The 27500-nt window shown below is 39.7% G+C and overlaps 1 protein-coding gene across 1 annotated transcript in view; it reads left to right on the top strand.

The window, feature by feature from the left end:
- Window positions 1-27500, top strand: part of LOC138983522 (angiopoietin-related protein 7-like) — a 33694-nt gene that overhangs the window by 4655 nt on the left and 1539 nt on the right. Inside the window, exons 3-7 of the mRNA XM_070356784.1 lie at window positions 5584-5794; window positions 6091-6236; window positions 6625-7144; window positions 23573-23697; window positions 27239-27335. Coding sequence (XP_070212885.1) covers window positions 5584-5794; window positions 6091-6236; window positions 6625-7144; window positions 23573-23697; window positions 27239-27335 — 1099 coding nt within the window. The remainder of the gene's footprint in view (window positions 1-5583; window positions 5795-6090; window positions 6237-6624; window positions 7145-23572; window positions 23698-27238; window positions 27336-27500) is intronic.

Raw genomic sequence — 27500 nt, 5'->3', positions numbered from 1 at the left:
GCATGCGAAGTCATGATTTATTTTTATTTTTATGTTAGTCAGCACACATGTGACGGGTTTTAAAACTTTTTCCGGAATATTGCATAAAATTGTGTAAATACAGGTCTGTAATGAACCAAAATATTACCCAAAGTACGTCTCGTGTTGGGTGCACATTTTTTGGCCGAGTTTATACAGGTATAGCACAAACAATTTGCGAGTGATGAAAACAGGTAACTGACCTACAGCCTTGAATGGGCTGTACACAGACTTCACTACACGATTTAGATTTGATGTGCTTCCTTACAAAAGCTCATTCTTTGACTCAGTCAGGACGATGGGATTGCATTTCAGCTTGGAGGCTTACAATTCCGTAAATTAATTTGTTCATTTAAATTGTCATAAAAATCGAATGTTTATTAACATATTGAAGAATTGGTTTCAACAATGTGTATTCATATTTACATGTTTAGGAAATGTAAATCGACATAAGGTGAAGACAACTTTCTTTCTTTCTTTCTTTCTTTATTTGGTGTTTAACGTCGTTTTCAACCACGAAGGTTATATCGCGACGGGGAAAGGGGGGAGATGGGATAGAGCCACTTGTTAATTGTTTCTTGTTCACAAAAGCACTAATCAAAAATTTGCTCCAGAGGCTTGCAACGTAGTACAATATATTACCTTACTGGGAGAATGCAAGTTTCCAGTACAAAGGACTTAACATTTCTTACATACTGCTTGACTAAAATCTTTACAAAAATTGACTATATTCTATTCAAGAAACACTTAACAAGGGTAAAAAGAGAAACATAATCCGTTAGTCGCCTCTTACGACATGCTGGGGAGCATCGGGTAAATTCTTCCCCCTAACCCGCGGGGGGTTTCAACAACAAGCCTACTTAATATTGAAGAATGATTGCATTGTATTCCTTAATTATCCATTCCTGAATTCCAATTCATATGGATATGTCATGTTTATTTCAAAAATGTGATCAGAGTTAAAGGAAAGGTTTCTGCAAAGTATGTATTATGATGGCCTGCTTCGCCGAGTCTTGGTTAACGGCTTAGGGCTAGCCAGGTTTTAGTAGTCTCGATGATGACTTATCCTTTATGAGTATATTAAAATTAATGCAGGGCCGCTCACAAAAAATAACGGTTTTAGGTGTGACGAAAAAAAGAACAGGGCCTGAGTACGGTGATAAATACAAGACTTATTTTACAACCATTTGGAAAATACATACATCCCCCGTGGCTGCCCGCATAACAAAATCGTTTTTCTCGTGTTTTGAACTTGCCAGTGTTACAGCACAGAGCAGAGTCCGTCCCGCACTTTGCTTTGTGTACATCACGTGGCCACCCAAACTCCCGCACAACGCAACATTTTCACGAGAAAAACACGTTTATTTGTTTGCTTTGTCTGTATTACACATTTCTATCTACATTTACCACTAAAACACCAAGTCGTATACACTCTTCAAAAAAAGTTAAGGATCGGTTGAAAAAACGGATCTATTATAAAATAATTGCCAACAAATTAAACATCGACATAATAATTAAAAGATTAATTTGTTTGAATTAACAAATGAATAATGAGTCTTGACCTAGAATTTTGTTTGGCAGGCAGAGTTATTTCCCTTTGTGGGACTTCTCAAAAGCTTCTGCATTTTGGAAGAAAAAGGGTATTTTTTATAGCCCCATGAAATTTGCGGAACGCATGCCAGGGCAAAACGTTGTGATGCACGTGCTACAACAGGGTCCTGGCTATGAACATCGCTCACCAGCTTGTGTTTAAAGGTTGACACGCTGACACAATTATGCACAGTAGCAACATGCCCCCACGAAAAAAATTGAGCGATTTGGATAGAAGAAGGGCAATAGGATGGCTACAAGACGGTGTTGCTGCCAAGCAAGTGGCCCAGACGCTTGCAGTGGCTCCCTCTGTCATCATCAGACTAAAACAGAGATTCCACGCAACTGGAAGAGTGCAGGAGCGACAACGTTCTGGTCGGCCCAGAGTCACCTCACAAAAAGAGGATCGATTCATTCAGAGGCAGGCCATGCAACAAAGAATGGCTACGGCAAACAACATTAGGCAACGCCTACAAGCTACCACCAACACTGTTGTTAATGGTCAGACGATCCGAAACCGCTTACACAACTTTGGCTTGCGTGCAAGGCGTCCAGTCCGAGGAACAACCTTGACTGCTAATCACTGAGCAGCTCGCCGAGCCTGGTGCACTCAACATGTGAGGTGGCAACGTCAGCAGTGGGCTCAGGTGTTGTTAACAGATGAGTCCCGCTTTTGCTTGGAACCTGCTGATGGTCGCATCCGAGTGTGGAGGCGTCGCGGAGAGCGCTTCGCAGAAGGCGCTGTTCTGGAACGACAGCGTTTTGGCGGAGGCTCTGTGATGGTCTGGGGAGGGATCAGCACACGTCTAAGGACACCGCTGTACCATGTAGTGGGCAACTTGACCGGTGTCCGCTACCAGAATGAGATCCTGCAACCCCTGGTCGTTCCAGCCCTCCAAGCGATCGGCCCTCGTGCGATTGTTCAGGATGACAACGCACCTCCCCATCGCTCTGCAGCTGTAAACACCTTCATCCAGCAGGCCAGGGTCAACAGGATGCTGTGGCCAGCCAACAGCCCGGACCTGAACCCCATAGAGCACATGTGGGACGAGCTTTGTCGTCGGGTACAGCAACATCACCCTCCTCCTGCCAGTCTGGGTCAACTGCTGCAATGGCTCCAGCAGGAGTGGAATGGAGTTCCCAGAGCATTCATATGCAACCTGATCCACTCCATGCGCCAACGATGTGTTGAATGCCTGGCACACAACGGAGGGCACACGCGTTATTGACTCTGATTCACATTGTTGTGAATTCCGTTTTCGAGGGTTGTCACGTTTGAAACACTCTAGCTAAATTGTCGCTTCCGCGTTCGATCTTTGCTTTGTTTGTCATTACTCCTTGGTTGTTCAATTATATAATTTTTAAAAACTGAAAGAATTCGGTCTTGTCTGTTTTGTGTGGCGTGCTTGTACAAAAGTGATCCTTAACTTTTTTTTGAAGAGTGTACTTCATTTTGCAAGTGAATCGTATTCATACAAAATAAGGTTATCGCGAGAAGAACAAAGGGAAGACACTCTATTATGCAAACATGTTCCGAGCTCAACTGTCCCGCTCGAACCGTGTAGATCTATTTTTGCGGGCACCCCCCGAAGAAATGCAGCCTCATCGGCGTCCACCTGCAATATATTCGTTTTCATTAGGAATGTGACGTCCTGTTCTTCGTCAGGTCACACCTATCTCGAAAACTAAGCGTCGCACAGAACCAGCGCCCCTCCATTAAAACATCCGACAGCGATTGATCCCGAAAATCGACTTCGCTGACATTTTGCTAATATTTTGTCTGCAATAATTTCGGAATGTGCTGAAACAAGTGTAAAAAAAATGAGAGAAATCAGTCGGACAGACTTTCTCTTACAGAATTTTGAAAATGATGACCTGACAAGATTCAGATAAACGAGGGTTGGGTAGTTGAATGGGGTTTCTGCCCGATCATTTACAACCACATGACCTATTTTGGGGGTGATATTAGGTCCTGGTTAACGCGTGTTGTAATGATGTGCTTCCATTTGAATTATTGTAACGTGCCTACGTCACGTTTTTGTAGGCTAAAATTAGATCAATTTCTCAATTCGCATGAAGATATTTTCTGAAGCATCCATTGGATTTCAACAAAAAAATGACACAATGCCAAGCAGGATCCCTACAATCACATATCAAAACATAAAAACAATTGATCGTGACATTTCTGCACAGATCTGCAAAACGTACCATTACCCCCATGTTGAAACATGCCACCAGAAGAGGTAAAAGTAATCGTACTCTGAAAAATATGCATGTTGAGTGATATGTAAGCACTGTTTTAAAGTGTTTATCTTCTGCCATGTCCGCAAATAGCGATAAGTGTATCTTCAGGAAATTTAAATTATTATTTTCTTTTGTGAATTCATTTGCATTCGGACTCTACCGTGCGCGCGCGTGTATGTGTTGTGTTGGTGTGCCTCTCTGTCTTTCTCTTTCTCTCTTACATATTTGTTTCTAAGGCAAAGTAAACGTTAATGCCTGCAAGTCAAAATGTATATTTTTTACTTTTTGTTCCCCCTCGTTCTCTCTCTCCCAGTACATGCGGACGTTCTCTTGAACACTGACAAAAATCCAAGTATACATACATTTGCCTGAAATGACTGTCATACATACCGAGAAACATTGATTTAACTATGACAACAGATAAAGATTTATTAAAAGAATGAAAACAAGAAATTCCTTCGAGGTAGGAAAAACACCCCCGTTGGTCAAAGGGAAATAACCATTCTCACTGCACCCATTCTCACTGCCACCAACTGAGAAGGTTATTTCCCTTTGACCATGAATATGTTTCTCTCTAAGTCCTTGTAGAATCTTAATCCACCAATAACTCCCTAACCGTGTGTTTGACTGGTCCCAATTTTTGTAAGGACCGTCTCAGGAATGTATAGAACCTGTTCACCAAGTTTGGTGACGATCGGTCCGTTCATTCTTGAGATCTATATGCGAACACAAACACACAAACAAACACATCGACCGAAACCTATACACTCCCCTATACCGGGGGTGTACAAATCTGTGTTAGATAGAGAAAGAGGAGAGACACAGAAACACGCACACAAATTCACACGCACGCACGGTTTCGTCCTAATGCTAATGATTTCAGTCGAATTTTCTCATTATTTTTAAACTTCCTGAAGATACACTTGTATCTATTTTTAGATATGGCAGATGATGAACACTTTAAAAGAGTGCTTGAATATAACTTGATGCATATTTTTCAGAGTACGATCACTTTTACCTCTTCTGATGCCATTTTTCAACATGGGGGTAATGGTACGTTTTGCAGATCTGTGCAGAAATTTTAAGATCAAATTTTTTTCTCATTTTTAGACATGTGATTGTAGGTATCCTGCTCGGCATTGTGTCATTTTTTTGTTGAAATCCAATGGATGCTTCTGAAAATATCTTCATGCGAATTGAGAAATTGATTTAATTTTAGCCTACAAAAACGTGACGTAATTACGCTATATCCAGCCATATCGGAAAGGCACGTTACAATAATTCAAATAGAAACTCATCATTACAACACGCGTAAACCAGGGATTGATCCTAATTCCAAAGTAGGTCCTGTGGTTGTAACTGATCGGGCAGAAACCCCATTCAACTGCCCAACCCTCGTTTATCTCAATCTTGGCATGTCATCATTTTGAAAAATGTGTAGCATCAAATCTGTCCCATTGATTTCTCTCATTTTGTTCATACTTGTTTCATCACACTCTGAAATAATCACACGCAAAATATTGGCGAAATCAGTCTCTTTTTTGTTTTCGTCAATCGGTGTCCGATCTCTCAGTTTCAGGAGAGATTGACTAAATGTTTTGATATCGCTTGCCGCGAAATGTTGATGGATCAAATACATATTTTGCGATCTAGATGTTAGAACCTGACTGCTTTGGGAAAGAGAAGTGTCTTATATCATGAAATAAAAGAGACAATAATTATTTTCCACAGGCACCTGGCAAGGTAAAAACTCAAATTGCAACCTGGCAAAATGGACATTTCTACACGACGGAGAAGAGGTTTAGCTTTCTACCCAACGCGGGACTGTCCTTACATGGTGCCAGACCTCAGGATTCCGGCCACTTTTCGGTGAAGGTGCAGTTTAAGCAGGCAGACTTGTCTCTTCTTTCTGCGGAAAGGACGGTGGCGCTGTATGTTACCGGTAATTGGCTGTTTCATGTGATTGTTTTCCATTGATTATGAGCATCAACTACCAGCAAGCAATGGCGAAGGCACAGAAGTGCCATTCAGCACGATTACCGCATTTATCTATTTGCATTATTTTTCAGTGTGAACATTTTATAATATTTGAAATAATTAGGGTTACATTTATTTATAAGTCAATGTAAATTAAACAATTGTGGATCACTTGTGTCAGGAAAAATAAAAGAAAGCGTTCGTAGTTTAAAATGAAATGTGGCAGATGTCATATTATTAGCCAGTCACTGATCGTTGCAGACTCACCCCCAGCTACTCAAGATGGCGACCTACACATCACACTGAATGACGTGGTTCGTGATGACGGCACAGAGGACTGGACAGTGACACTTAACTGTGGTCATTTTGTGGACCTTGGTCAACCCCCTGTTGATGTCGTCTGGACGGTCAGTGTGTGTGTGTGTGTGTGTGTGTGTGTGTGTGTGTGCGTGTGTGTGTGTGTGTGTGTGCGTGTTTGTGTTTGTGTGAGTGCGTGTGCGTGTGTGTGCGTGTATGTGTTTCTGTCTGTCTGTCTGATTGTCTCTATTTATGTATAAAATCTGTGTCTCACAGTCACAAAGTCGTATTGCTACTGTGGCATTAGGTTGTCACAAAGAACACACAGAACGACCTTCCACGACCGAACGTCATTTTATTTCAGATGATCCGAGGACAGTCCATGCTTTCTTTTCTCCACCTTCACAACTTGTGCATTTTCGTTGGTTGACCAGGTGTCTACTTTTGGTTACCCTTGACAAAGATTAAAATATTTCGATGTCGACTATTTTTTCACAGACACCATCTGGTGAGGTGACGAACAGCAGCTTCGATGACAATGGCACGTTCGTCCTGTCAGTGTCCACCTCTGACCAGAGAGGCGACTATTCCTGTCACCTGCCCCCCTCCGCCCCTGCTGTCCGCTGTCTGACCGCTACCTCCCCCCTGAACGCTGCAGCCCAGCTGGACGCCCAGGACGTCAGGTTGACAATTCTGGAGGCCCAGTTGCGGGAGACGAAGGCCCAGTTTCTGGAGACGAAGGCTCAGCAACAGGAGACGAAGGCCCAGTTGCAGGAGACGAAGTCTCAGCAACAGGAGACGAAGGCCCAGTTGCGGGAGACGAAGGCCCAGTTGCAGGAGACGAAGGCTCAGCAACAGGAGACGAAGGCCCAGTTGCAGGAGACGAAGGCTCAGCAACAGGAGACGAAGGCCCAGTTGCAGGAGACGAAGGCTCAGCAACAGGAGAGGAAGGCCCAGTTGCAGGAGACGAAGGCCCAACTTCAAGATTGCAACAGGACAGTTCACTTTACATCTAAACGTAGGCATATCTACACAAAAGATAAATAATTATTACACGATATTTGTTTTGTCCAAAAAAAAAGCATTGTCAAACCTGGTTTATTGACTAGTAACTATACTAGAGAGAAAGGGAGAATGTACGTTCTGGCTCACCGATTCCGACAGACCCTAAATATTAACGCAAAATAGGCTTCTGGACTAAACTTTTACTAAAATGAAACATGCGACAAAATCAGAAAAATACTGCATAAATTCATACAAAAAAAATACAGTAAAGTAAGGTTGTTTTGAACCAATGCCGGGTCTGTCGGAATCAGTAACCCAGAACGTACATTCCCCCTTTCTCTCTGTGCAACGCTAAATTTAGTTTCCATTGAAATATTAACTAGTTGCAGCCAGCGTGTGTTTCGATCCAATCTGCCCTTCGTCGGCAAGCCATAACTACCGTATTGATCTGGTAAAAACAAACAGCAAGCCTGTCTTCTATATTCCTCCAATGGCAAGACAAGATTAAATCATGTGATAGTAACCATTCACGTCACGTCCGCCCAACACTTGGTGTTGATAGTAACCCGATCTAGTTTGTGTTGTTAGCAACCAGGCAGACCTGTCTCGCCATTTCGTATTGTGGTGCTGTTCTGTGAAGACGTGTTTGTGTTTCAGTGAAAAAAGTGCTTAATTTAACAAGGTGAATGTCGCAAGATAGTATTTCTGCAGAATTAGAGAAAGAGCTTCTTGAATCGCAAAATGTTCATCAAGAATTGTTAGATTATTCTAGGCGGTCAACAACTTTAATTCTACCTGACATGGAACAAGCTTGTAATGTCCCACTACCAGCGCCAACACCATCAGAATTTTGGACAGAAGAAGAACAGCATGTACTAGAAGAGAATAGAAAATATTTTGAGCAGATGGCCTTAATAGCAGTTAAGGCTAAAACAGAAGGATTAATGAGACTGCCCAAAAAACCAAAAAGGAAGATAGAAGATTTGTTCAAAGAAAAAGACGGAAAGAAAAAGAGAGTAGAACCAACAACGCCAAGTGATTTACATCACTATCTCGTTTCAAACCAAGCAGATGTTAGCCATGCTATATCCACAGAAGCTTTCACAAATGCTTATTTTGCTCAAGCAGAAAATGAAAAAGATATTGTGGAAAGACTGCAAAAAGGGATGAGAAATCTCAAAAGACAGGACGCACAACAAATCTTAATTTACATTCAGTTTGGACAGTTTTTGATTGAGTGCAAACAATGGCAGGAGAAGCAAAGAAAAGAAGGGAGAATGAAAGAAACGTGGGCTGACTGGTTGAAAGCAAAAACTGGCTATTCCGATGTTCATGCGCGTAGACTACGCGCCGTTGCTAGATCGCTTTATGCATTTCCGCGATTTACCACTGTTGGTTTGCCAATCAGTTTTATCATGGGCAAACTTAAACAAATCGAAGAGATGCTCCAGATCGAAGAGTACAGAGAGTACTGGTCAGAAACGCCGCATATTCCTCTCACATCAGAGCTCCAACAGTCCCAGTCTTAGACTTACAGTGCTTGTTTGTGCGCAACAACAGAAGTATCACACTGCGCCTGCACTGTTAGACAAGTGTTTAAATATAGTAACGATCATGCATGTACGGTTTCAAAAATAGTAATGACGTGATTCTAAATATAGTAACGATCATGCATGTACGGTTTCAAAAATAGTAATGACGTGATTCTAAATATAGTAACGATCATGCATGTACGGTTTCAAAAATAGTAATGACGTGATTCTAAATATAGTAACGATCATGCATGTACGGTTTGCTGCGCCTGCCCTGCTTTGGCTGTCTTCTTAATCATCCTGCTTCAACACCCTGCTTCAGCTGTGTTATTGTTTTTGCTTCACCCTGCTTCAACGCCCTACAATAAACTTTTTAGGCTGCCTTCGGGCGGCCGCCGAGTGTTAACTTATTCAATTGACTTGTTTATTTTATTCAAGCTTTTGATAAGTGTACTTGGTGGCTGCTTTGAAACTCAACAAAGCCTACTCCCCTTTCACAAACACTTCCCCAACGCAAGCAACGTCCTTTTCCCCGCTGCAGTCAAAACAAAGCTGTCATAGCGGGTTTTCCCGATTGACAAAAATTCTTATTACACACTCAGACTATTTGAAGCCGCGTTTGTTCTCCAGTGGCCAATTGCATAAGAATATTCTGGTGATGAATAAACGCGCTTTGTGTCATTAGCATCTAAAGATTTCTTGTTTACAATAGTTGTGTTGATCTGATGAAGCGCGGAACTGATCTTAGGGTTGTCATGGTGAAACACTCGCTTCTGAAACAGTGCTTCCTTGTAGTTATCATGCGATATGCTCGACTTTACAACCTGTTTGCTTACACCCTTTGCTTTTTTAACCACCCCTTTCTCACTTGCAACACTGTACATCTTTGCACGCAATCCAACATACTCCTTAATTATCTTCCCATTCATTTCATCTTTCATCTTTCCAATAACCTTCTTGTTAACATTTGAGTGCAATGGTGATTCTTTAGGGTAGTCGCAAGTGTCATAAAAAGAATCTTTTCCTTTTACTGCAGGACTTTCAGCTTCTAGATCTTTGTAAATGTCATCCGCTGGAATGTCAAGTAAGAATGAATCTGTGTCTGTGTAAAGTACTCTCGATTTCGGATATCTTGGTTTCAAATAATCATACAAAAACTCAAGCATCAACAGTTTTGACAACTCTAGCACAGTAAAGCCTATGAATACTGGTTTGTCAAGCTTGACTACAAGTTTTTTCATTAAGATACCATACAGCTGTTCATGAAAGTATTTAAAGTCTTGATACTGTGGTTTGGATGTCAGCTTGATGGCCTCATTTTCTCTTGTAACAAGTCTAACATCCTTTCTCTTGTGTGGGTTTTCCATTGTCTTACCAAAGCAACTGTTGTTCATCAGTTTAAAAAAGTCTTTCTCTGATGCATCAGCGGCTTTGGTTCTCAGTTCTGTGTTTTTCATGATGTAAGGTTTCATAAACTGTTCTTGATCAAATAAAATTATACGATGAACAGCCTTCAAAATTAATCCATGTCTAATGTAAAACTGTAACAGTCTGTAGTGACACACATACTTCTTTTTGTGAAACAGATTGGGCACCAGCTTTGGAGGTTCTCTTGGGTTTACTTTTAACCTCTCAGCCGCTAAAGGATAATCATTATGTAGATCATGAAGTGATAGTGGATAGTCTAAGTCAACTTCTAGTATCCATCCCTTTCGACTGTCTGGGCCTGCTTTTAATATTGTCAGCACAACACATTGTGAAAATGGTCCTGAATAGATCTTAAAGTTCCGAAGTGGAAGCGTCTGACACATTGCCCAACCATACAAATTGTTTGCATCTAGATACATGATGTAATTAGAAGGTTTCATAGGATCAAAGTCGTCCAAGTATTTGTTGTTGGCTTTGCAGTAATTGTGTGAAGCCATACTGATTCCTCCACGTAGTCCATTTTCAATCATCTGAAGTGTAGGTAGATCTGATAGCAAGTCAATCTTTACTCCTGTAAATCTAAGAAATGCATCCCAGCTCATGCCTGGTGCAGATATGTAATGTGAAGGATCTAGATTGTAGTGCTTCATACATGTTCTTCTGTAATTCTCAAATATATCTGCAAGTAAACAAACATCAGCCAACAAATATTGATCATGATAATCACCCATTGTATTACATCCTAATTTATTCCATGCAGTCTTAGCGTGTTCATAGTCTTCGTCACTTATACCTTTACCCTTCAGCCGCGAGAAGTAAGCATCCTTTGGTGGTAACTCATCTTCATCAAACCTCTCCCACGAATCCATGTATTCATATGGATAGACTCCCTTTCTAACTAAGTCACTGTCAAAGTACTTACATGTGATTGGGAAAGCAGTTAGTGATGAAGATAAAGACTCAAGTGTTCCCATCAGATGTTGAGCAGAATCGTAGAAGTGTAAACTATTCAGAGTAAAGGCCATGTACTTTTCTGAAGACTGCGCAATGCATCTTGCTTTGTATTCATCAGTTACTGCCTGCATGATCAGATGTGAATCATAACCGCGCAAGTTATGGAAGAAGATTGGAAGCTTCCAAGTCTTAGGATCAAACTTTAATTGTAGATTACATTTGCTGTGTGCTGCTCCTCGGAACTGCCCACTTACATGATCATGATCTCTTACTATTGGATTGTCTGTGTTTGGTGTTAGACTTTGTTCGCATATCCAACACTGTGTGGTAGAGTTAAACTGTTCTTGGTCTTCAGGTTTCATAACAATGTCTGAAAGATTCAGTTGTTTGGAGCAGTCATTTCGCACTTGGTTCATTTGCTGTAAGAAGTTCTTTGCTGCATTAGGTCCTCTGTACAATTGCGGTTTAGAATGTTTACCATCTGAACTAACAACAATAAATGCATATGAACAGACTTGATGATTACTTAGAGTTACTGTTTTAGGTAGGTCTTTTGGTAAAGGTCCTTCATATGGCACAATGATAGATTCAAAGTCAGCATAAACAACATAAGGATTTTTCTGTAGTTTGCATACATTCTTAAAATACACTTTGCTGTCTGGCGGTGGTGTTGTTAACTTCACAACCGCATCATCAACGCTCTTACAATGTTGCTTGTGTATAAGTGCTGCATGAATTGATGGAATACGCAAGAGACATCGCCTACAAAAGTCTTGTTTACTATTGTGATTGCTTGTGCTCGCCATCAGTCTACTCATTGTACGAATCAAAGTGTAATGATATTTTACACCATCAGTCATTAGTAACATGTCAACATGGTTAGTATCACAATCACCAATCGTTGGTGAGTTCTTTGATATTCTGACTGGTTTCAGTTCATCTTCCTCATCCCACGTGTAAACATTTACGGTGATGGGTTTGTTTTGCTGTTCAAATTTGTCAATGCTTGTAATGCTGACAGGAAATTCAATACCAGTAAAGTTTAGTTTATTTCTGTATGCATGATAGTTAGACACTCTTTCTGCATTTTTCTTTACACTGTACAGTCTTGCCAGAACACACCACATAAAACATTTGTCATCATCATTCTTTATGTTCAGCACAGCACGTTTTTTGACAAGAGCAGGAGGTAAAGGTATGTAACTTCTACCTCTGATGGGGGCAAATTTACTTAGCTTCAATTCTATTTTTAGAATTTCACCTTCTGACCATCCGGATCCTTTCATCTTTGCATCCTCTGCAGCTTGCTCAAACCGTTTCATCATTTCATCTGCCCAGTTTCCATTCAATTCTGCCATAGAATTAAGTGCTAGTTGTCTGGTTGAAACATGAACTTCTAGCACCTCATCACTGACTGTTTTGTATTTTATTAAACTGACTATCTGCACTTTTACTGGAGGTTCAATCAACAAATTGTTTGGAATTTGTTCAATGGCGTCTTGCACACTGGACTGCACATTTTGAGGATCCGTTACTTGTAATTCAACGGTGTCAAATACTGTCGATAAAGATTCTAATACAGAGTCTTCCATCGCTGTGAGTTTGATTTTATAACTCAAAATAAAAATATAAATTAAAAAAATGAAGTTGCTTAGAATTCTTTCTCAGAGCTTCCATTTTTGTTAACACTATAAAATCTGAAATAAAAAATCATTTAACATTTGTACCACGTGGAACTAATTGTAATTCCTCTTTTACAAAGGCTCTTTGCGGTGCTGGTTCTCTCAAGTAATATATAGGTGGATTTGTCTCTACTACTCTCTTGATTTCATGAATGTCAATACTCCAGATTGGATCCGTTGCACGCTTCCTGCTGTCACCCTCAGCTTCACCGGGTGCATATAAATATCTGACTTTCTGATTGAAAGGTAGTAATGCCACTGGTGTTGTTGACTTTGGAGCAACAGGTATTGTTTTCTGTTTGATTGCATCAACTGGTCTTAACCCTGTAGCTTTAAATACCTCCAGATTCATTGCTCTAAGTACTGATGGTAATCTTTTGACCCATTCAGTGTTACGCAATTTACTTTCTGTGTCCAAAAATTCCTGATGGTACTGATATGAAAACAGTTTTTCTGCCAACTGTTTGTTAAAGCTCTCAACAATAGCCTGTGACCTGTGGTTTCCTGGAATACCTCTCTTCACTGTAACATGATGTTTTAACAGAAGCTGGTTGACAGCTCCTTTAAACTCCTTACCATCATCGCACTGAATCATTCTGGAATACTTTAGTGGTCCACGTCTGTAAATTTCTTGCAGGGCAACAGCTGTAGCTATAGCACTTTTCTCTGTCAACGGTTCAGCATCTTTGTATCTTGTTGCAACATCAACTACAGTCAGTGCATACTTATATTTCTTCCTTCTGACTGTGTCATGCGGTAAATACAGCAGGTCTATTTGATGAGTGTCATTCGGTTTAATGTTAACAAAGTGTGGTCGTGTAATTTTTCTTGGTGCAGGTAAATAGATCTGCCAAACTGCCTGCTTTGACAACCATTTCTTTGCTATATCTTGAGAAACACCTGCTGCGTCACTGAGCTTGTCAATAGCAGTTCTTCCTTTCCAGTATCCTTTTGGGGAATAATATATTTTAGATAACAAAGCATCACTCATGGTTTTTTAAATGACAGAATATTAAGATTTGACAGCACGCGCAATAAAGTAAACAACAGCCATACCAATAACAATGAAAACAATCTCGCCCACCTTCTGCTCTTCTGAAGGCTGATAAAAGTCACCCAGTTTTGGAGGAGCACTTGTCTTCATTTTCTTTCCAGTTACAAGATAGTATTCTTGAATGGCTGCATCAACATTGGCAAAGGTTTTGTTTGCATGTCCTTGCTGCCTGAGTTTATCATTCATAAAGTCTAACTGCGCAATTCGTTTCTTCTCGTATTCATCCTGTGCTTTCGCCAATTGTTCCATGGCTTTGTTGTGCCTTTCCCTCTCTTCACCATTTTGCAGTTTAGAAAACAAATAGTTGCTGCCAGAAAATGCAAGCGCATTTACAATCGCACCTCCCACCATCATAACCAAGCTAGCCATTTTATTGTCTTACATGTTTATATTTTCTGGAATAATTCCTTGCTTCACCAGGAAGTCTTTTGTTGCAAAGGAAGCTGTCACAACACCAATTAGTTTAGCACCGTCTTCGAAGTCTAACTTTCCCAAGTCGGCTGGTTTCATTCTGAGGAGACTTTTACCCAGCATTGTGTAACCTACACTCAAGCCTCCAATCACTGCAGCGTGATAAACTAGATTAACTATTGTCTTTTCAGAACTCATTTTTATGTTATCAAAATTAAAATATTAAAATTATTCCATATGAAATGAATCCACTGCAGGTACTACTGTGGGCTTTTTTATTGTTTGTACTGCTTTGTTTGTTGGTTTTGGTGTTTCTGATTTTGGTTTTTCTGACACTTTATATTTGCCTTGCCAAAGTTTGTAAAGCAAGTATCCACCTCCTCCAACAACAGCTGCTACAGCTACTTTTCTGTATGATAGAAATGAAGATTTTAATTCTTGATCAGTTTGTGTGACCTTAGTCACTTCAGGAATGTTTGGTGTCTGCTCAACTTCAGACATAATGTTCTGCTTTGCCTTTTGATTTAACTTTTTTTGTCTGTTCCATTCGGCTAGTTTTTTTCCTGCTTCTACTCTACCAGGTTTCTTTGTCACTGTGTTCACTTCTGGTATTTTCGTCTGCTCCACTGTCTGCTTCAACTGATCCGTCATCTTTTTTATTCTGAAAATTAATGTGTTTGAAAGTAATTAATCCAGCAACAAATGGTACTAATAAAGCACCAAATCGATAATACAGGCCACAGGCAAGAGATTCGAGGGACTTGGAAACAACAGGGTCATGAGTTAGATCATGTGTTAAGTCTTCCTCCGAGTCGAGAGGTGTAAAATGTCCAAAAATCTTTGTGTACAAACCTATAACAGTCTGTCCAATACTTCTAACCATCTTAGAACCAAGCACTGATTCATACCGTCCATGATACTTTTCTATATCTTCTGAGGAAAGATGTTGTACTTCTTCCACAGTTAACTGCTGCCCAAGGTAGTGTTTTGTTTTTCCACAAACAGCAAGTGAATACAATCTTTCTTTTTTATCAGGTATAGTCCTACTGTCACAGATTTCAATATCTGTAGCAGTCTGCATCAGCAATTCATCACAGTTCATTTTATTTTGATGCAGAATAAAATAAAAATCTAGTAATTAAACTTGAGTAAGAACTTGGGTAGGAACTTAACAAGAACTTAGGTAGGAACTTAGGTAGGAACTTAGGTAGGAACTTGACAAGAACTTGACAAGAACTTGACAAGAACTTGAGTAAGAACTTGACAAGAACTTGAGTAAGAACTTGACAAGAACTTGAGTAAGAACTTGACAAGAACTTAGCAAGGATTTCTACAAACATACATACTGAACTGGTTGATCAGTTTTTAAAACCAGTTTTGAGTGCTTAGAAGATTTCAGATTATTCTTTATTCTTTCTCTCTCCTGTTTGTTTTCAATGACATCATTTTCTCGAAGACACTCTTCAAAACTGTCACGGTCCTTTGAATAGAACAATGTTATTGTTTTGAGTTGCTCTCTAAAGTCTTTCAGAACTGCATTGTATTTTTGTGTTAATATCCAAACTGATATTAATGCATGTCGTCCACTGAATGCAAGCTTTGCTAGTGCACTTTTCTTTCTAACAATGTCACGTTCTGCTGCACAGTCATCAATAATAAACAGTGTTGGCGTGTTCTGAAAAAGATCGAAATAATGCTCCAAGCAAACATTTAGACGATCAGAAGGATTTACAATAAATATATTTTGATCAGACCATATGAATTTTCTCTCCTTGTATGTTCTGTTATGCTTTATGGTTGGACAGAATATGACTATGTGTTCAAAGTGATTTATGTAAACAGTCTGTAATAAATCCAAAACATATCTTGTTTTGCCGCAACCTGTTGCCCCACAAATCAAAGAACAGTGTGGATCTTTTGGAAGAAAATCTAGATACTTCATTTTAACACGTTCAATAAACAATATCCTGTAATCTGCTTTCAGAGATGTTTAACTGCGCATCTGACACAACAAACACGTAGATCTTAACTGATTTACTACTACTCCCTACTTCCTTTTCAATTTGTATTGTGATTCCTTCTGATCCGTTTTCAATTCGCCTTCCACTTCCATGCAGTTTGTTGTCGTCAGTTGTTCTGAGATCCAGCCATAACGCATATTTATTTGTTAAGAAATCTTCTACGCCAACACCGTGTAAATGTAGATCTTTAGCCACAAGATCAGATGTTGGGTCTTTCAATCTTCCTCCAGTAAAGTACTTTCTTGCTTCATCATAGTGTTGGTATGGCAGCATGCCAGATGCAAATATTTGGTTTGGCTGCCCTTCAATTGTGCAATATACTCTATTGATTAGTGGATTGTAAAACTTTTCTATTTGCCTTTCATATGAATCTTTTGGTTCCTCAAACAACATAAGTATTCCCTTCATTGACCTAGCTGGTGTATTCAAGTTAATGTTCCAGATTGGATCAGCCTGGCTTTTTGAAAGTGTACTGTGATTCAACACTCTTTCATAATAGATAGGCAGCTTAGAACTGTACTGATTTTCTATAAGTCTAGCCAGTTCAGGATGGTTTACAACATCAAACTCTAAAGAAATTCCAGACACCTTATACTTTGCTTCCGGGTCTTGTGAAAGCATAACACGATCATAACTATTGAAAGTCAGGTCGTATGACAGCCTGTCACGCAATGCTCCTTGATAGAAGGGAGGATGTGAATTTATGAGTTCAAAGTCAAGTGGAATACAAAATTTGTTTCCAAAAGCAACATTGACAGCGTTATCTTTTTTGTTGTCAGCTTTATCTCCTGCTCCTATTCTAACTTTTATCCCATTGTCTGACTGAATCCCTTGAAACACTCTGTTTTTCTTTTCATTGTCAGTCAACCAATTATCTGCGTAAACTAAAAAAACATCTGCATTATTCAATGACATCACTTCCCGCCCTTCCAGTTTGACAGTAATCTTCCTCACAATTGCTCTTCCTACATTATAAGCCAAAGTCCTATTTTCATCTGAGCCAGATTCTAATTCTAATTTGAATGATAGTCTTACAGTGCCTGGTACAATAACATCGTTCTTACCTAGATTAGGAAACCTAACAGTAAGTATTTCATTCTGATCAATAGTAGAAGGATTATTTGTAACTATAACTGTTTGCCTTATTCCTTTTACCCCGAGAGGTTCTTTCAGCCTTCTGTAAGGATCAAGAACAGAACCGAACGATTGTGCCATCTTTTTTTATTTTCAAAATAAAAAATAAGTTACAAATGGCAGAAGGTGGATTTGAAGATTTATTTGAGCCAGCGGACGACATGAGCGAAGCAATCCCTTTGGTTCCCTACCATCATTCACTGCATTATGAGGTGGCACGACATGAACTTCTGGAAGGTAAAGTTAGAGATTTCTACAAAAGTTTAGGAGAAGAACCTGATGTTTTAGATCCAAACCAGTTCAAAATGGAAGCAAATCATTTATATACAACTAGCGATAAAGGAGAAAAAGTCCAACTTACATATAAATCTAATCCTGCTAAGTTTCTATCAAAAGTTTCACTAAAACAAAAACTTACTGCTAATCGACTTAGGCAATTAGATATTGTGCCTAGCACACGGTCATCGTCTTCCCATGTTGTTTCCTTACTTCAACAAGCAGAACTAGGACTACCAACTGCTACTCAAATAGAATCTGTTCCATTGCAAGATCTTAATAAACTTGCAGATGAGGCTGATCAACTTATACAAGAGATAGAGAGTAAGCAAAAGTAAGCCTACACCCACTCCACCAATTACTAGAGCAGTCTTCTGCGATTCATGATCATCACTAATACTAACAGCTTGATCATCCCTAGTGACAGAATGATCTTCACCTGCAGCGTGATCTTCACTTGTCACGCTTTGTTTCTGTTCATTGTGATATGGCTGTAGCATCGTTCTGATTTCTGAATTCAGTTCTTCACCCTTTCCAAGCGGCTGGGTGTCACTAGCAATAATGATTTCATTGTTATAATTTGTTATTGTTCCAATCTGCAGCTGGAGATCAGAAGGTAACATGTAAAGGCAGTTACCAACAGCAAAGTCAACTTTTGATTTTGCATAACGGAGAGAGTCTTGATACCTTTTGATGCTGGAAGGCAGATCAACTGCAGAGTTTATGACATCTTCTAAATTTGATAACAACTGTTTCTGTGCATCAAACCCTGTGCTTGTTCTCATTATGTTTGATCGTGTCTGTGCCTGCGAGCCTAGCAAGCACCACGCATATGTTCGGATAGATTCATTGATCCTTTCAACACCTGATCCAGTGAAACCTTTGCCGGTGTCTAATATAAAAGTAGTCCATGCATTGTGGTGCTCTTGTTCTATTGATCCTAACTGTACCTGCACATTTGAAGAAAAAGATGTATGACCTGGCCAGTAATCAAAATTATACCTCCTGTGGACACCCCATAAATATAGTGTTCCCATGCCATGGTTTTTGTCTTGCTTTTGCCTAAAGTCGGTCTTAAAATCTATATTGAATTCATTGCAGAGACGCTCATACACTTTCATGTTTATCCTATTGTTGAATGGGTTCCAGCTCTTTTCATGCGGCATTGGTGCCTGAAGTTCAGACAAGATTCTTCTGCACTGATAGTAAACGTGAAATGTGTACACACACTTTGTCAGTAAGTTTGAATTATTCATGTGGTCTGCATAGGACACTCCACATCCTGTGGTTGCACAGAATATTGCAAAGTTTAACTGATTCTGATAGAACTGAATTGGGTGAGAGTTCCACATCTTTGGAACACTATCATTTTTGATTGGGGGATTTAGGTAAGAATGGAATGGGTCAGGCACTTTAACGCGAATGGATTGTGTTTCTGTTACAGCAAAGTCCAACTCATGGAAAGAAATAGTCTTTGGATTGTAATATGGTCCAGTTTTGTATTTAACGTCTTTGTTGAATTTATACTGACTCATTTTTGTTGTTGAATAAAAAATGTTTATCACACTAACAAATGTGAAGACTAGTGTGCCAGTTAAACTTGCAAACCCTATCAACAATCAAAATGGAGGAATGAAAGTTGCACTGCATGAAATTATGTACAAGGTTACTTGGTATAATATCAGTAAAAAAAAGGCTAACAACTGGGTTAGAATTAATGGTAAAACACATTCTGTAGAAGATGGTTACTATGACTTCTGCACTTTAGAGAAAGAATTGTTTGCTCCAGTAGGTATTACAGCGAGTTTAAATCATGCAAGTCTCATTGCTACTCTTACTATGCCCAAAACTAGAGAAGTAAACGTTGAGTTTCCAACCAAACTCCTTGATATGCTTGGAATTACAAATTTATACAAGGGAACACGTCCCATTGACATGGATGTTAACAGTGTACTGTTTGTTCACATGAGAGAGCTTAACACATCCTATAATCTGTTTAATGATCAGCGTTCTGATCTGCTTAGGATTCTTCCACCGAGTGATGCCTCTTTTTGTAAAATGCACGTGCCAACATTTAAGACACTTCAGTTCAAGGACTTGGAGGAAGGGTGTCATGAATTCCTACACATTGATCTGAAAAATCAAAGTGGACAACCAGTTGATTGTTTGTTTAACATTACATTGGAAATAGTTCCATAAAATATTGAGTATTAAAATGTCGAGTGGACCTACAATAGCTTATCCTGTTGCATGTTCAACTATAGAGTTGAAAGATTTAGCAGACGCTATCGACTTTGAGAGCAATGCTGAAGTTGGTGCGGTGTATGCATTCGAGTTTACAGACACCGGTTATTACAAGAGAAAGGAAATCGACGATGAAAAGAAACCAAGATTCCTCAAACTAGGTCAAATCCGTGATGTTAATGTACCTGATCCAATTGTCGATGACATATACTACATGTGGAAACATCAGAATAAAAAATGGGTACTTAGTCCTGTTATAAAAAAGATTGACTGGGAAATGAAGTTTGAATTTGTGAGTCCATACACTCTTGTTGGAAAAGACGACACATTCCGTAAGTCAATCAATGCTAAACCACTAATTGTTAGCCTTGTTCCTGCGTTTAACAGCAGGGGAGAAGTTGCAGTTAAACCTTTCCATAAGAACAACTATCTCATTCACAGAAAACAAAGTGTTGAAAAGGACGCTGACACCATTGTCGATTTTATACCCAAGCTTCCAATAGGGCAGAATGCAACTATGATATTTGATATAGTTGTCAGGAAAAGGGAAGAAACCACAAACACTGTTCTAATGAGAGGAATAAATCTCAACTGGAGACCATTAAATGTTGAAGAAGTCAGAGTATTTATTGCTGTTCAAAAGGATTCTAACACAATAAAAAAACAGACGTCAAACCAAAATGTTGTTGTTAACGCAGATATAAATAATTTAACAGAAATAAGAAGTATTAATCTTACTTATCTTGATTTGATTGCTTTCTACTATACAGATAAGGTGTTAAGCAATGAACAGCTTCAAAGCTTAGCAGAAACACTGGCCAGTGAGAATTAAGATAAATATTTTATATTTTGCATTAAAAAGATGACTAGCAGTGTGAAGCTTTATCCTAATATTGATGAAAGTGCAGCAGAAAGTCAACAATTCAGACTGGCACACATTAGTAATATACAAAAACAACTAGAAGATGAATTAGAAAAATATTCTCGCGCTAGACGTAAGTACTCAACAACTTACAACAGCCTTTCTAATGCCAGCACTGGTTCTACTATCCTTGCATCAGCTGCAGGTGTAACGGGAACAATTCTGTTAGCTACCGGAGTAGGGACTCCAGTTTCTCTAATCCTAGGTGGTGTCGCAGCAGCAGTTGGTGGTTTATCATTTATAGCATCAGCTATAATGAAAAAAATTGTGAAAAAGCTTGAAAAACACGAATCCATTTCCACTCTTGCATCATCAAAATTGTCTAGCCTAAAACTGTCTATCAGTAAAGCACTTGAAGATTCAAAAGTTTCTGACGAAGAATTCAAACAGATACAAACAGACTTTGATGACTACAAAAGTAAGAAAGCAAGTATTCAAACAAAAACACGAGCTGAATATAACAAGCCAATCGATATAGAAGATCTGAAAAAGCAGTTTTTAAAAAAGGGGATTCAAATAGGACGGGAAGAAAAAGTAAAAATAGAATCACTTGTAAAGAGTTAACTATTCGTTTAGACAGTCACATTGCATGTATCAGATATAATTCTAACAGTGAAAGAACACATGAAGTAAAGTTTGTAAATGAGAGAGCGTATTGAGCTTAAGAATGTTGTATAAGAGAAAGGGGGAATGTACGTTCTGGGTTACTGATTCCGACAGACCCGGCATTGGTTCAAAACAACCTTACTTTACTGTATTTTTCTGATTTTGTCGCATGTTTCATTTTAGTAAAAGTTTAGTCCAGAAGCCTATTTTGCGTTAATATTTAGGGTCTGTCGGAATCGGTGAGCCAGAACGTACATTCTCCCTTTCTCTATACTTGTTTCACTGACTTGTACTCGACAGGTTTATTGACTGTTACAATACGTACTTGTACTTGACAGGTTTATTGACTGGTTACTAGACTTGTTTCATTGACTTGTAGTTGACAGGTTTGTTGACCGTTTACTAGCCTTGTTACACTGACTTGTACTTGACAGGTTTATTGACTGGTTACTAGACTTGTTTCACTGACTTGTACTTGACAGGTTTATCGACTGTTTACTAGCCTTGTTACACTGACTTGTACTTGACTGATTGATTGATATTTGAAGGGTTTATTGACTGGTTACTAGACTTGTTTCACTGACTTGTACTTGACAGGTTTATTGACTGGTTACTAGACTTGTTTCACTGACTTGTACTTGACAGGTTTATTGACTGGTTACTAGTCTTGTTACATTGACTTGTAACCGAGTGGGTACCCGAGTGGTAACGCACTTGCGCTCGGAAGCGAGAGGTTGCGAGTTCGACCCTGGGTCAGGGCGTTAGCAATTTTCTCCCCCCTTTCCTAACCTAGGTGGTGGGTTCAAGTGCTAGTCTTTCGGATGAGACGAAAAACCGAGGTCCCTTCGTGTACACTACATTGGGGTGTGCACGTTAAAGATCCCACGATTGACAAAAGGGTCTTTCCTGGCAAAATTGTATAGGCATAGATAAAAATGTCCACCAAAATACCCGTGTGACTTGGAATAATAGGCCGTGAAAAGTAGGATATGCGCCGAAATGGCTGCGATCTGCTGGCCGATGTGAATGCGTGATGTATTGTGTAAAACAATTCCATCTCACACGGCATAAATAAATCCCTGCGCCTTGAATATGTGCGCGATATAAATTGCATAAAAAATGTTTTTTAAAAATCCCTGCGCTTAGAACTGTACCCACGGAATACGCGCGATATAAGCCTCATATTGATTGATTGATTGATATTTGAAGGGTTTATTGACTGGTTACTAGACTAGTGACACTGACTTGTACTTGGCTGGTTTATTGACTGGTTACTAGACTTGTTTCACTGACTTGTACTTGACAGGTTTATTGACTGGTTACTAGTCTTGTTACATTAACTTGTATTTGAAGGGTTTATTGACTGGTTACTAGACTAGTTACACTGACTTGTACTTGAAAGGTTTGACTGGTTACTAGACTTGTTTCACTGACTTGTATTTGAAAGGTTTGACTGGTTACTAGACTTGTTTCACCCACTTGTACTTGACAGGTTTATTGACTGGTTACTAGACTAGTTACACTGACTTGTATTGGAAGGGTTTATTGACTGGTTACTAGACTAGTTACACTGACTTGTATTTAAAGGGTTTATTGACTGGTTACTAGACTTGTTTCACTGACTTGTACTTGACAGGTTTATCGACTGTTTACTAGACTGGCTGCTGAGTGTGGTTGCGGGTTGTTTGATTTGACAAGTTAGAGACTGTTTTGTTAACAGCTGCTTTGTCACTTATTTCCTTACGTGTAGTTTATGGATCGGTTGATTGAATAGTCATTCGCCTTGATTGTGGTTGGGTCGAGGGAGTCTTCTTTGGATGAGGGTTGGGAGGACGGGAGATAGAGGGGGGGGGGAGAGAGAGATCAGATTTGTTGTTTGGTTTTTTAACTGCTTGATTAGATGTTAAATTTGCCGATCGGTTGGTCGTTCGACTGCTCGTATATCGACAAGTTCATTTTTGTTTTGCTCAAATTTGTGAGGTTGAGTGATCTTAATGTGGACATGTCTTTGCTCAGAAGAATGCTAAAAAAAATGGCTTGCCTTAGTGAATGCTCGTCGGCTTACGACTGTTGATTTGATCTGTTGTGATAGACCACTAACTGAGAAAAATACATGAGACCCATAAAAAAGAAAGTAAAAGACAACAGCTGCATTGAGTCTTAACATTATTTTCCAGGTGAGATGTCAAGCTGTGAGGACTGGTTAGCAGTTGATCCACAAAGCGGCGTGCGGACAATCCAAGTTTCTGGACAGTCAATGGCTGTCTACTGTGATCAGGTCACAGACAACGGAGGGTGGACGGTAAGTAAGTGTGTGTGTGTGTGTAAGTGTGTGTGTGTGTGTGTGTGTGTGTGTGTGTGTGTGTTTTTGTGTGTGTGTGCGCGCGTATGTTTTTCCAGATCACATATCCCGGATATAAAAAATTGTCTCGACGACTGGATATATGAATGTCCTACAAGGATACATATTGTTGGCCTCTTAAGGACAGGAATGGGGTTATATGATAAAAAATAAAAAATAAATTGTCTGTGGGAAATTACGAAACGTAGCAAATGTTCTTTGCTGGGTGGTGGTGGTGTCCTTAAAAGAACCAATCGCTGCACAAGGCTATTTTGCCTTTAAGCAAATGAACTGGTGAAGTTGCTTCTTTAGTTTCGTAAATGCATTTGCAATGTACACTTATTTTAACTTGCGAATTACAAAGAGCTTAACTATATGTAGAAAGCAGTAAATTTACCCTGGTGATGGTTTGCATGGCGTAAATTCGACAAACGTATCTTTTGACCGCTACCGGGTTTTCTCGCTAGCTGTCAAAACGTAGCTCTGTGGTAGCTCGCTGTGTCACAGCAGAACAGGAGAACTGATTCAAATTACCATATAGTCACTAATTGACACGCTGGCAGCTTTTTAAGTAGGTCAGATCAATTAAGGACACAACCAAAAGGAAAGTAATCTGTTTTAAAACGCACAAAGCGAAGACGAAGATGCGTTTGTTAAACTAGCGGTTTTTACGACGAACTTTTCAAAAGGCGGCCGAGTTTTACCTGTGTCATATAGTGCTAAACATAGCGAGGAAATTTCCGCGACGAACACATTTGGATTCGGCGGACGTGCAAATACTATAGCCATGAAATCCACACGACAACGACTGTGCAGGACTGTGCTAACATCGTTTATTTGCCCTGTGCATTGCTTAATTATTTTAGTGTGATCGAATTCTGACGGCACGGACCCACCACAGCCATCGCCCCACCACCGCCGCTATGTTTTCCCAATATACCCTTTAAGTAGAATAAAAGACTTCCTACCAGAAAATGCTTGTATCATGTATCATTAACACTTTTTTTAGCTTACATAAACGAGCAATCTTATTAGCACTTCTCAAAAATAGAACTCTGTGAGTATATGATTTAAATATGTGAACATCTCTGAAGGAAAAACTTATTTACAACAAAGGAGTTTTGATGTATAAAATGACCAACAAACTTACTACAAGTTCCAACCAATTGCTTACTACAAGCAGGGATCGCGCTAGCTTTTTAAAAAACGCGTAAGTCATACGCAACGAAACGAAAAAAACGCGTCACGGACCAATATTTTTGCGTACTACGAAAACACGTACAGACACAAACAAAACACGCACGAAAGACTTAAAGACACTCCTTACCTAAATACGGCGAGTTTTCCTGTCGAACTCCGCGCACGCCTGTCGAATAACACCCCTGCTGTCTCCAACCTTCGGGCCTTGCGAGTTTGTTTCCCGCTCTAATACGACTAGACACACTTTCCGCCTTTTGGAAGCGCGAGATGGGAGAGCAGCTAATGTCTGTTTCATTATCCGACAAGACATTATCTGGTAATACCCTCGTTACGTTCGTTTGCGATACTTCGATGCAAAAAAAAAAGAAACGGACTTTAGTTTTGACGCGCAGATTTCATGTGTGTCGTCACTTCTCGAGCCCTATAGTCAGTTTCAGGATCGGGTGATTATTAAGTCAGAGCAAAAGCGCTGCGTGAAGACAAGAAAAAGTTACAATATTTTTGCGTATGGCTTATGCGGCGCGGCGAAAAAAACGCGTCAGCGACTTTTAAAATGCGTCAAATACGCAAAAATCGTGCGTAAACGCGATCCCTGTACAAGTACAAGTTCCAACAAATTATTCAAAGCTAGTCTGGCATATTCTTGAAGCCTGCTGTGGAATGTATGGTCTACTAAATTGAAGGTAGCTGCATGTAATCATGAAGTCTGTCAATTACCATCAAGCCAAACACCTCCAAAGTCTCGCGAGTCGAGACAGACATATAGAGACAGAGAGCCGCCATGAATCAAGTCTTAATGCTGACACGAGATAATCTGAATCTTCTACGATCCTCTCTCTCTGTCTCTGTCTCTGTCTCTGTCTCTGTCTCTGTCTCTCTCTCTCTCTCTCTCTCTCTCTCTCTCTCTCTCTCTCTCTCTCTCTCTCTCTCTCAAAAAAAAAACGATTCTAAAATCGTCGGTACCGTTTTCCTCGATCTGAGGAAAGCCTTTGAAACAGTAGACTATACTCTTCTCATTCGCAAGCTTGAGTATTACACGCACAGCAGTCACACGGTAAACCTGCTTACATCATTTTTATCAAACAGAACCCAGCGCGTCTACGTAAACGGTCAATATTCAGGCGATGGTTACTTAAAATGCGGAGTTCCTCAAGGTTCTATTTTGGGGCCCTTATTATTTTGCATTTTTATCAACGACCTGCCCTTGCATATAAAAAATAACAACGACCTGCCCTTGCATATAAAAAATAACAATGTGTCTTGTGAGCTCTTTGCCGATGACAGTTCCCTTCACTCGTCCTCAAAAACGTTAAATCAGGTGCAATACGATCTACAACAGGGAATAAATGATGTTTTTAAATGGTGCGTTCAAAATAAAATGACATTACACCCTAAGAAATCAAATAGTATGGTCATAACATCCAGACAGAAACACCAGAGAGCACCCCTTATTCTTAACCTTAAGCTGAACACTGATCCCATAGAGCAGGTTAAATCACACAAGGTATTAGGAATCGTAGTTGACCAGGAGCTTCGGTGGAATGTACATATCAATAATATTTGCAAAAAGCTCTCCAAAAATCTGTATCTTTTATCCAGATTAAAACCCTTTGTAGAAGCGGAAGGTCTAAAAATGTTTTTTGTGGCACACTGCCAATCTTTTATCAATAATTATTATGCTTCTACTGTATGGTGCGGTGCGAGCGAAAATCTGCTTAAAAAATTAAATTCCCTGCACAGAAGAGGGGCAAAGCTAATTGTTAATAACCCGTATCTGTCAACGTCAGAAAAGCTTAAAGCTGCTAGTTTACTTTCACTGCAGGAGCAGTTTGACTATAACATTGCAGTGTTAATGTACAAGGCACTCCATGGGCTAGCACCACCATACTTGAATCCATTCATAACCGAGGCTCCTGAGAGGTACGGATCAGATAAATATCTACTACCAAGGACCCGTGTAGATCTATATAAAACTAGTTTTGCCTTTGCTGGGCCGTCAAGGTGGAACTCTCTTCCTTCGAATGTTAAAACTAGCAAATCTGTAAATATTTTTAAATCTTCTTTAAAAAAACCCATCTAAACTGTTCTCTGTAAGTACACACCCGCGGTGACATAATCATGTGAATCTTACAGTTCTGTCTAATGTATACTAAATAAATATTACCATATAATTATATTCACGTGTTAGTGTGAATGTAAAGGGCACGTTGTAAGATTAGGCCCTTGGCTTAAAATGTTTACCCTTTATGTCAATAAAATGTTCTAAGTCTAAGTCTAAGTCTCTCTCTCTCTCTCCACACAGGTTTTCCAGAGGAGGAAGGACGCCTCAGTGGACTTCTACCGGGGCTGGACAGACTATCGCAATGGGTTTGGTGACCTGGATGGCAACTTCTGGCTTGGTGCGTTTTGACGTAGTCAGCTCTTTCTACGATACATTTAATTCTTTGGTTATTCGCTGCAGTCAGAACAGTCTTATGTGGTGTTTTGTACACTTTTGGGCGTGTGAATGTGTGTGTGTGTGTGTGTGTGTGTGTGTGTGTGTGTGTGTGTGCGTGCGTGTGTGT

This window comes from Littorina saxatilis, linkage group LG13, assembly GCF_037325665.1.
Source record: "Littorina saxatilis isolate snail1 linkage group LG13, US_GU_Lsax_2.0, whole genome shotgun sequence".
Lineage (NCBI taxonomy): Eukaryota > Metazoa > Mollusca > Gastropoda > Littorinimorpha > Littorinidae > Littorina > Littorina saxatilis.
The sequence above is the reverse complement of the archived record's forward strand: the minus strand, read 5'-3'. Positions and strand labels throughout refer to the sequence as shown.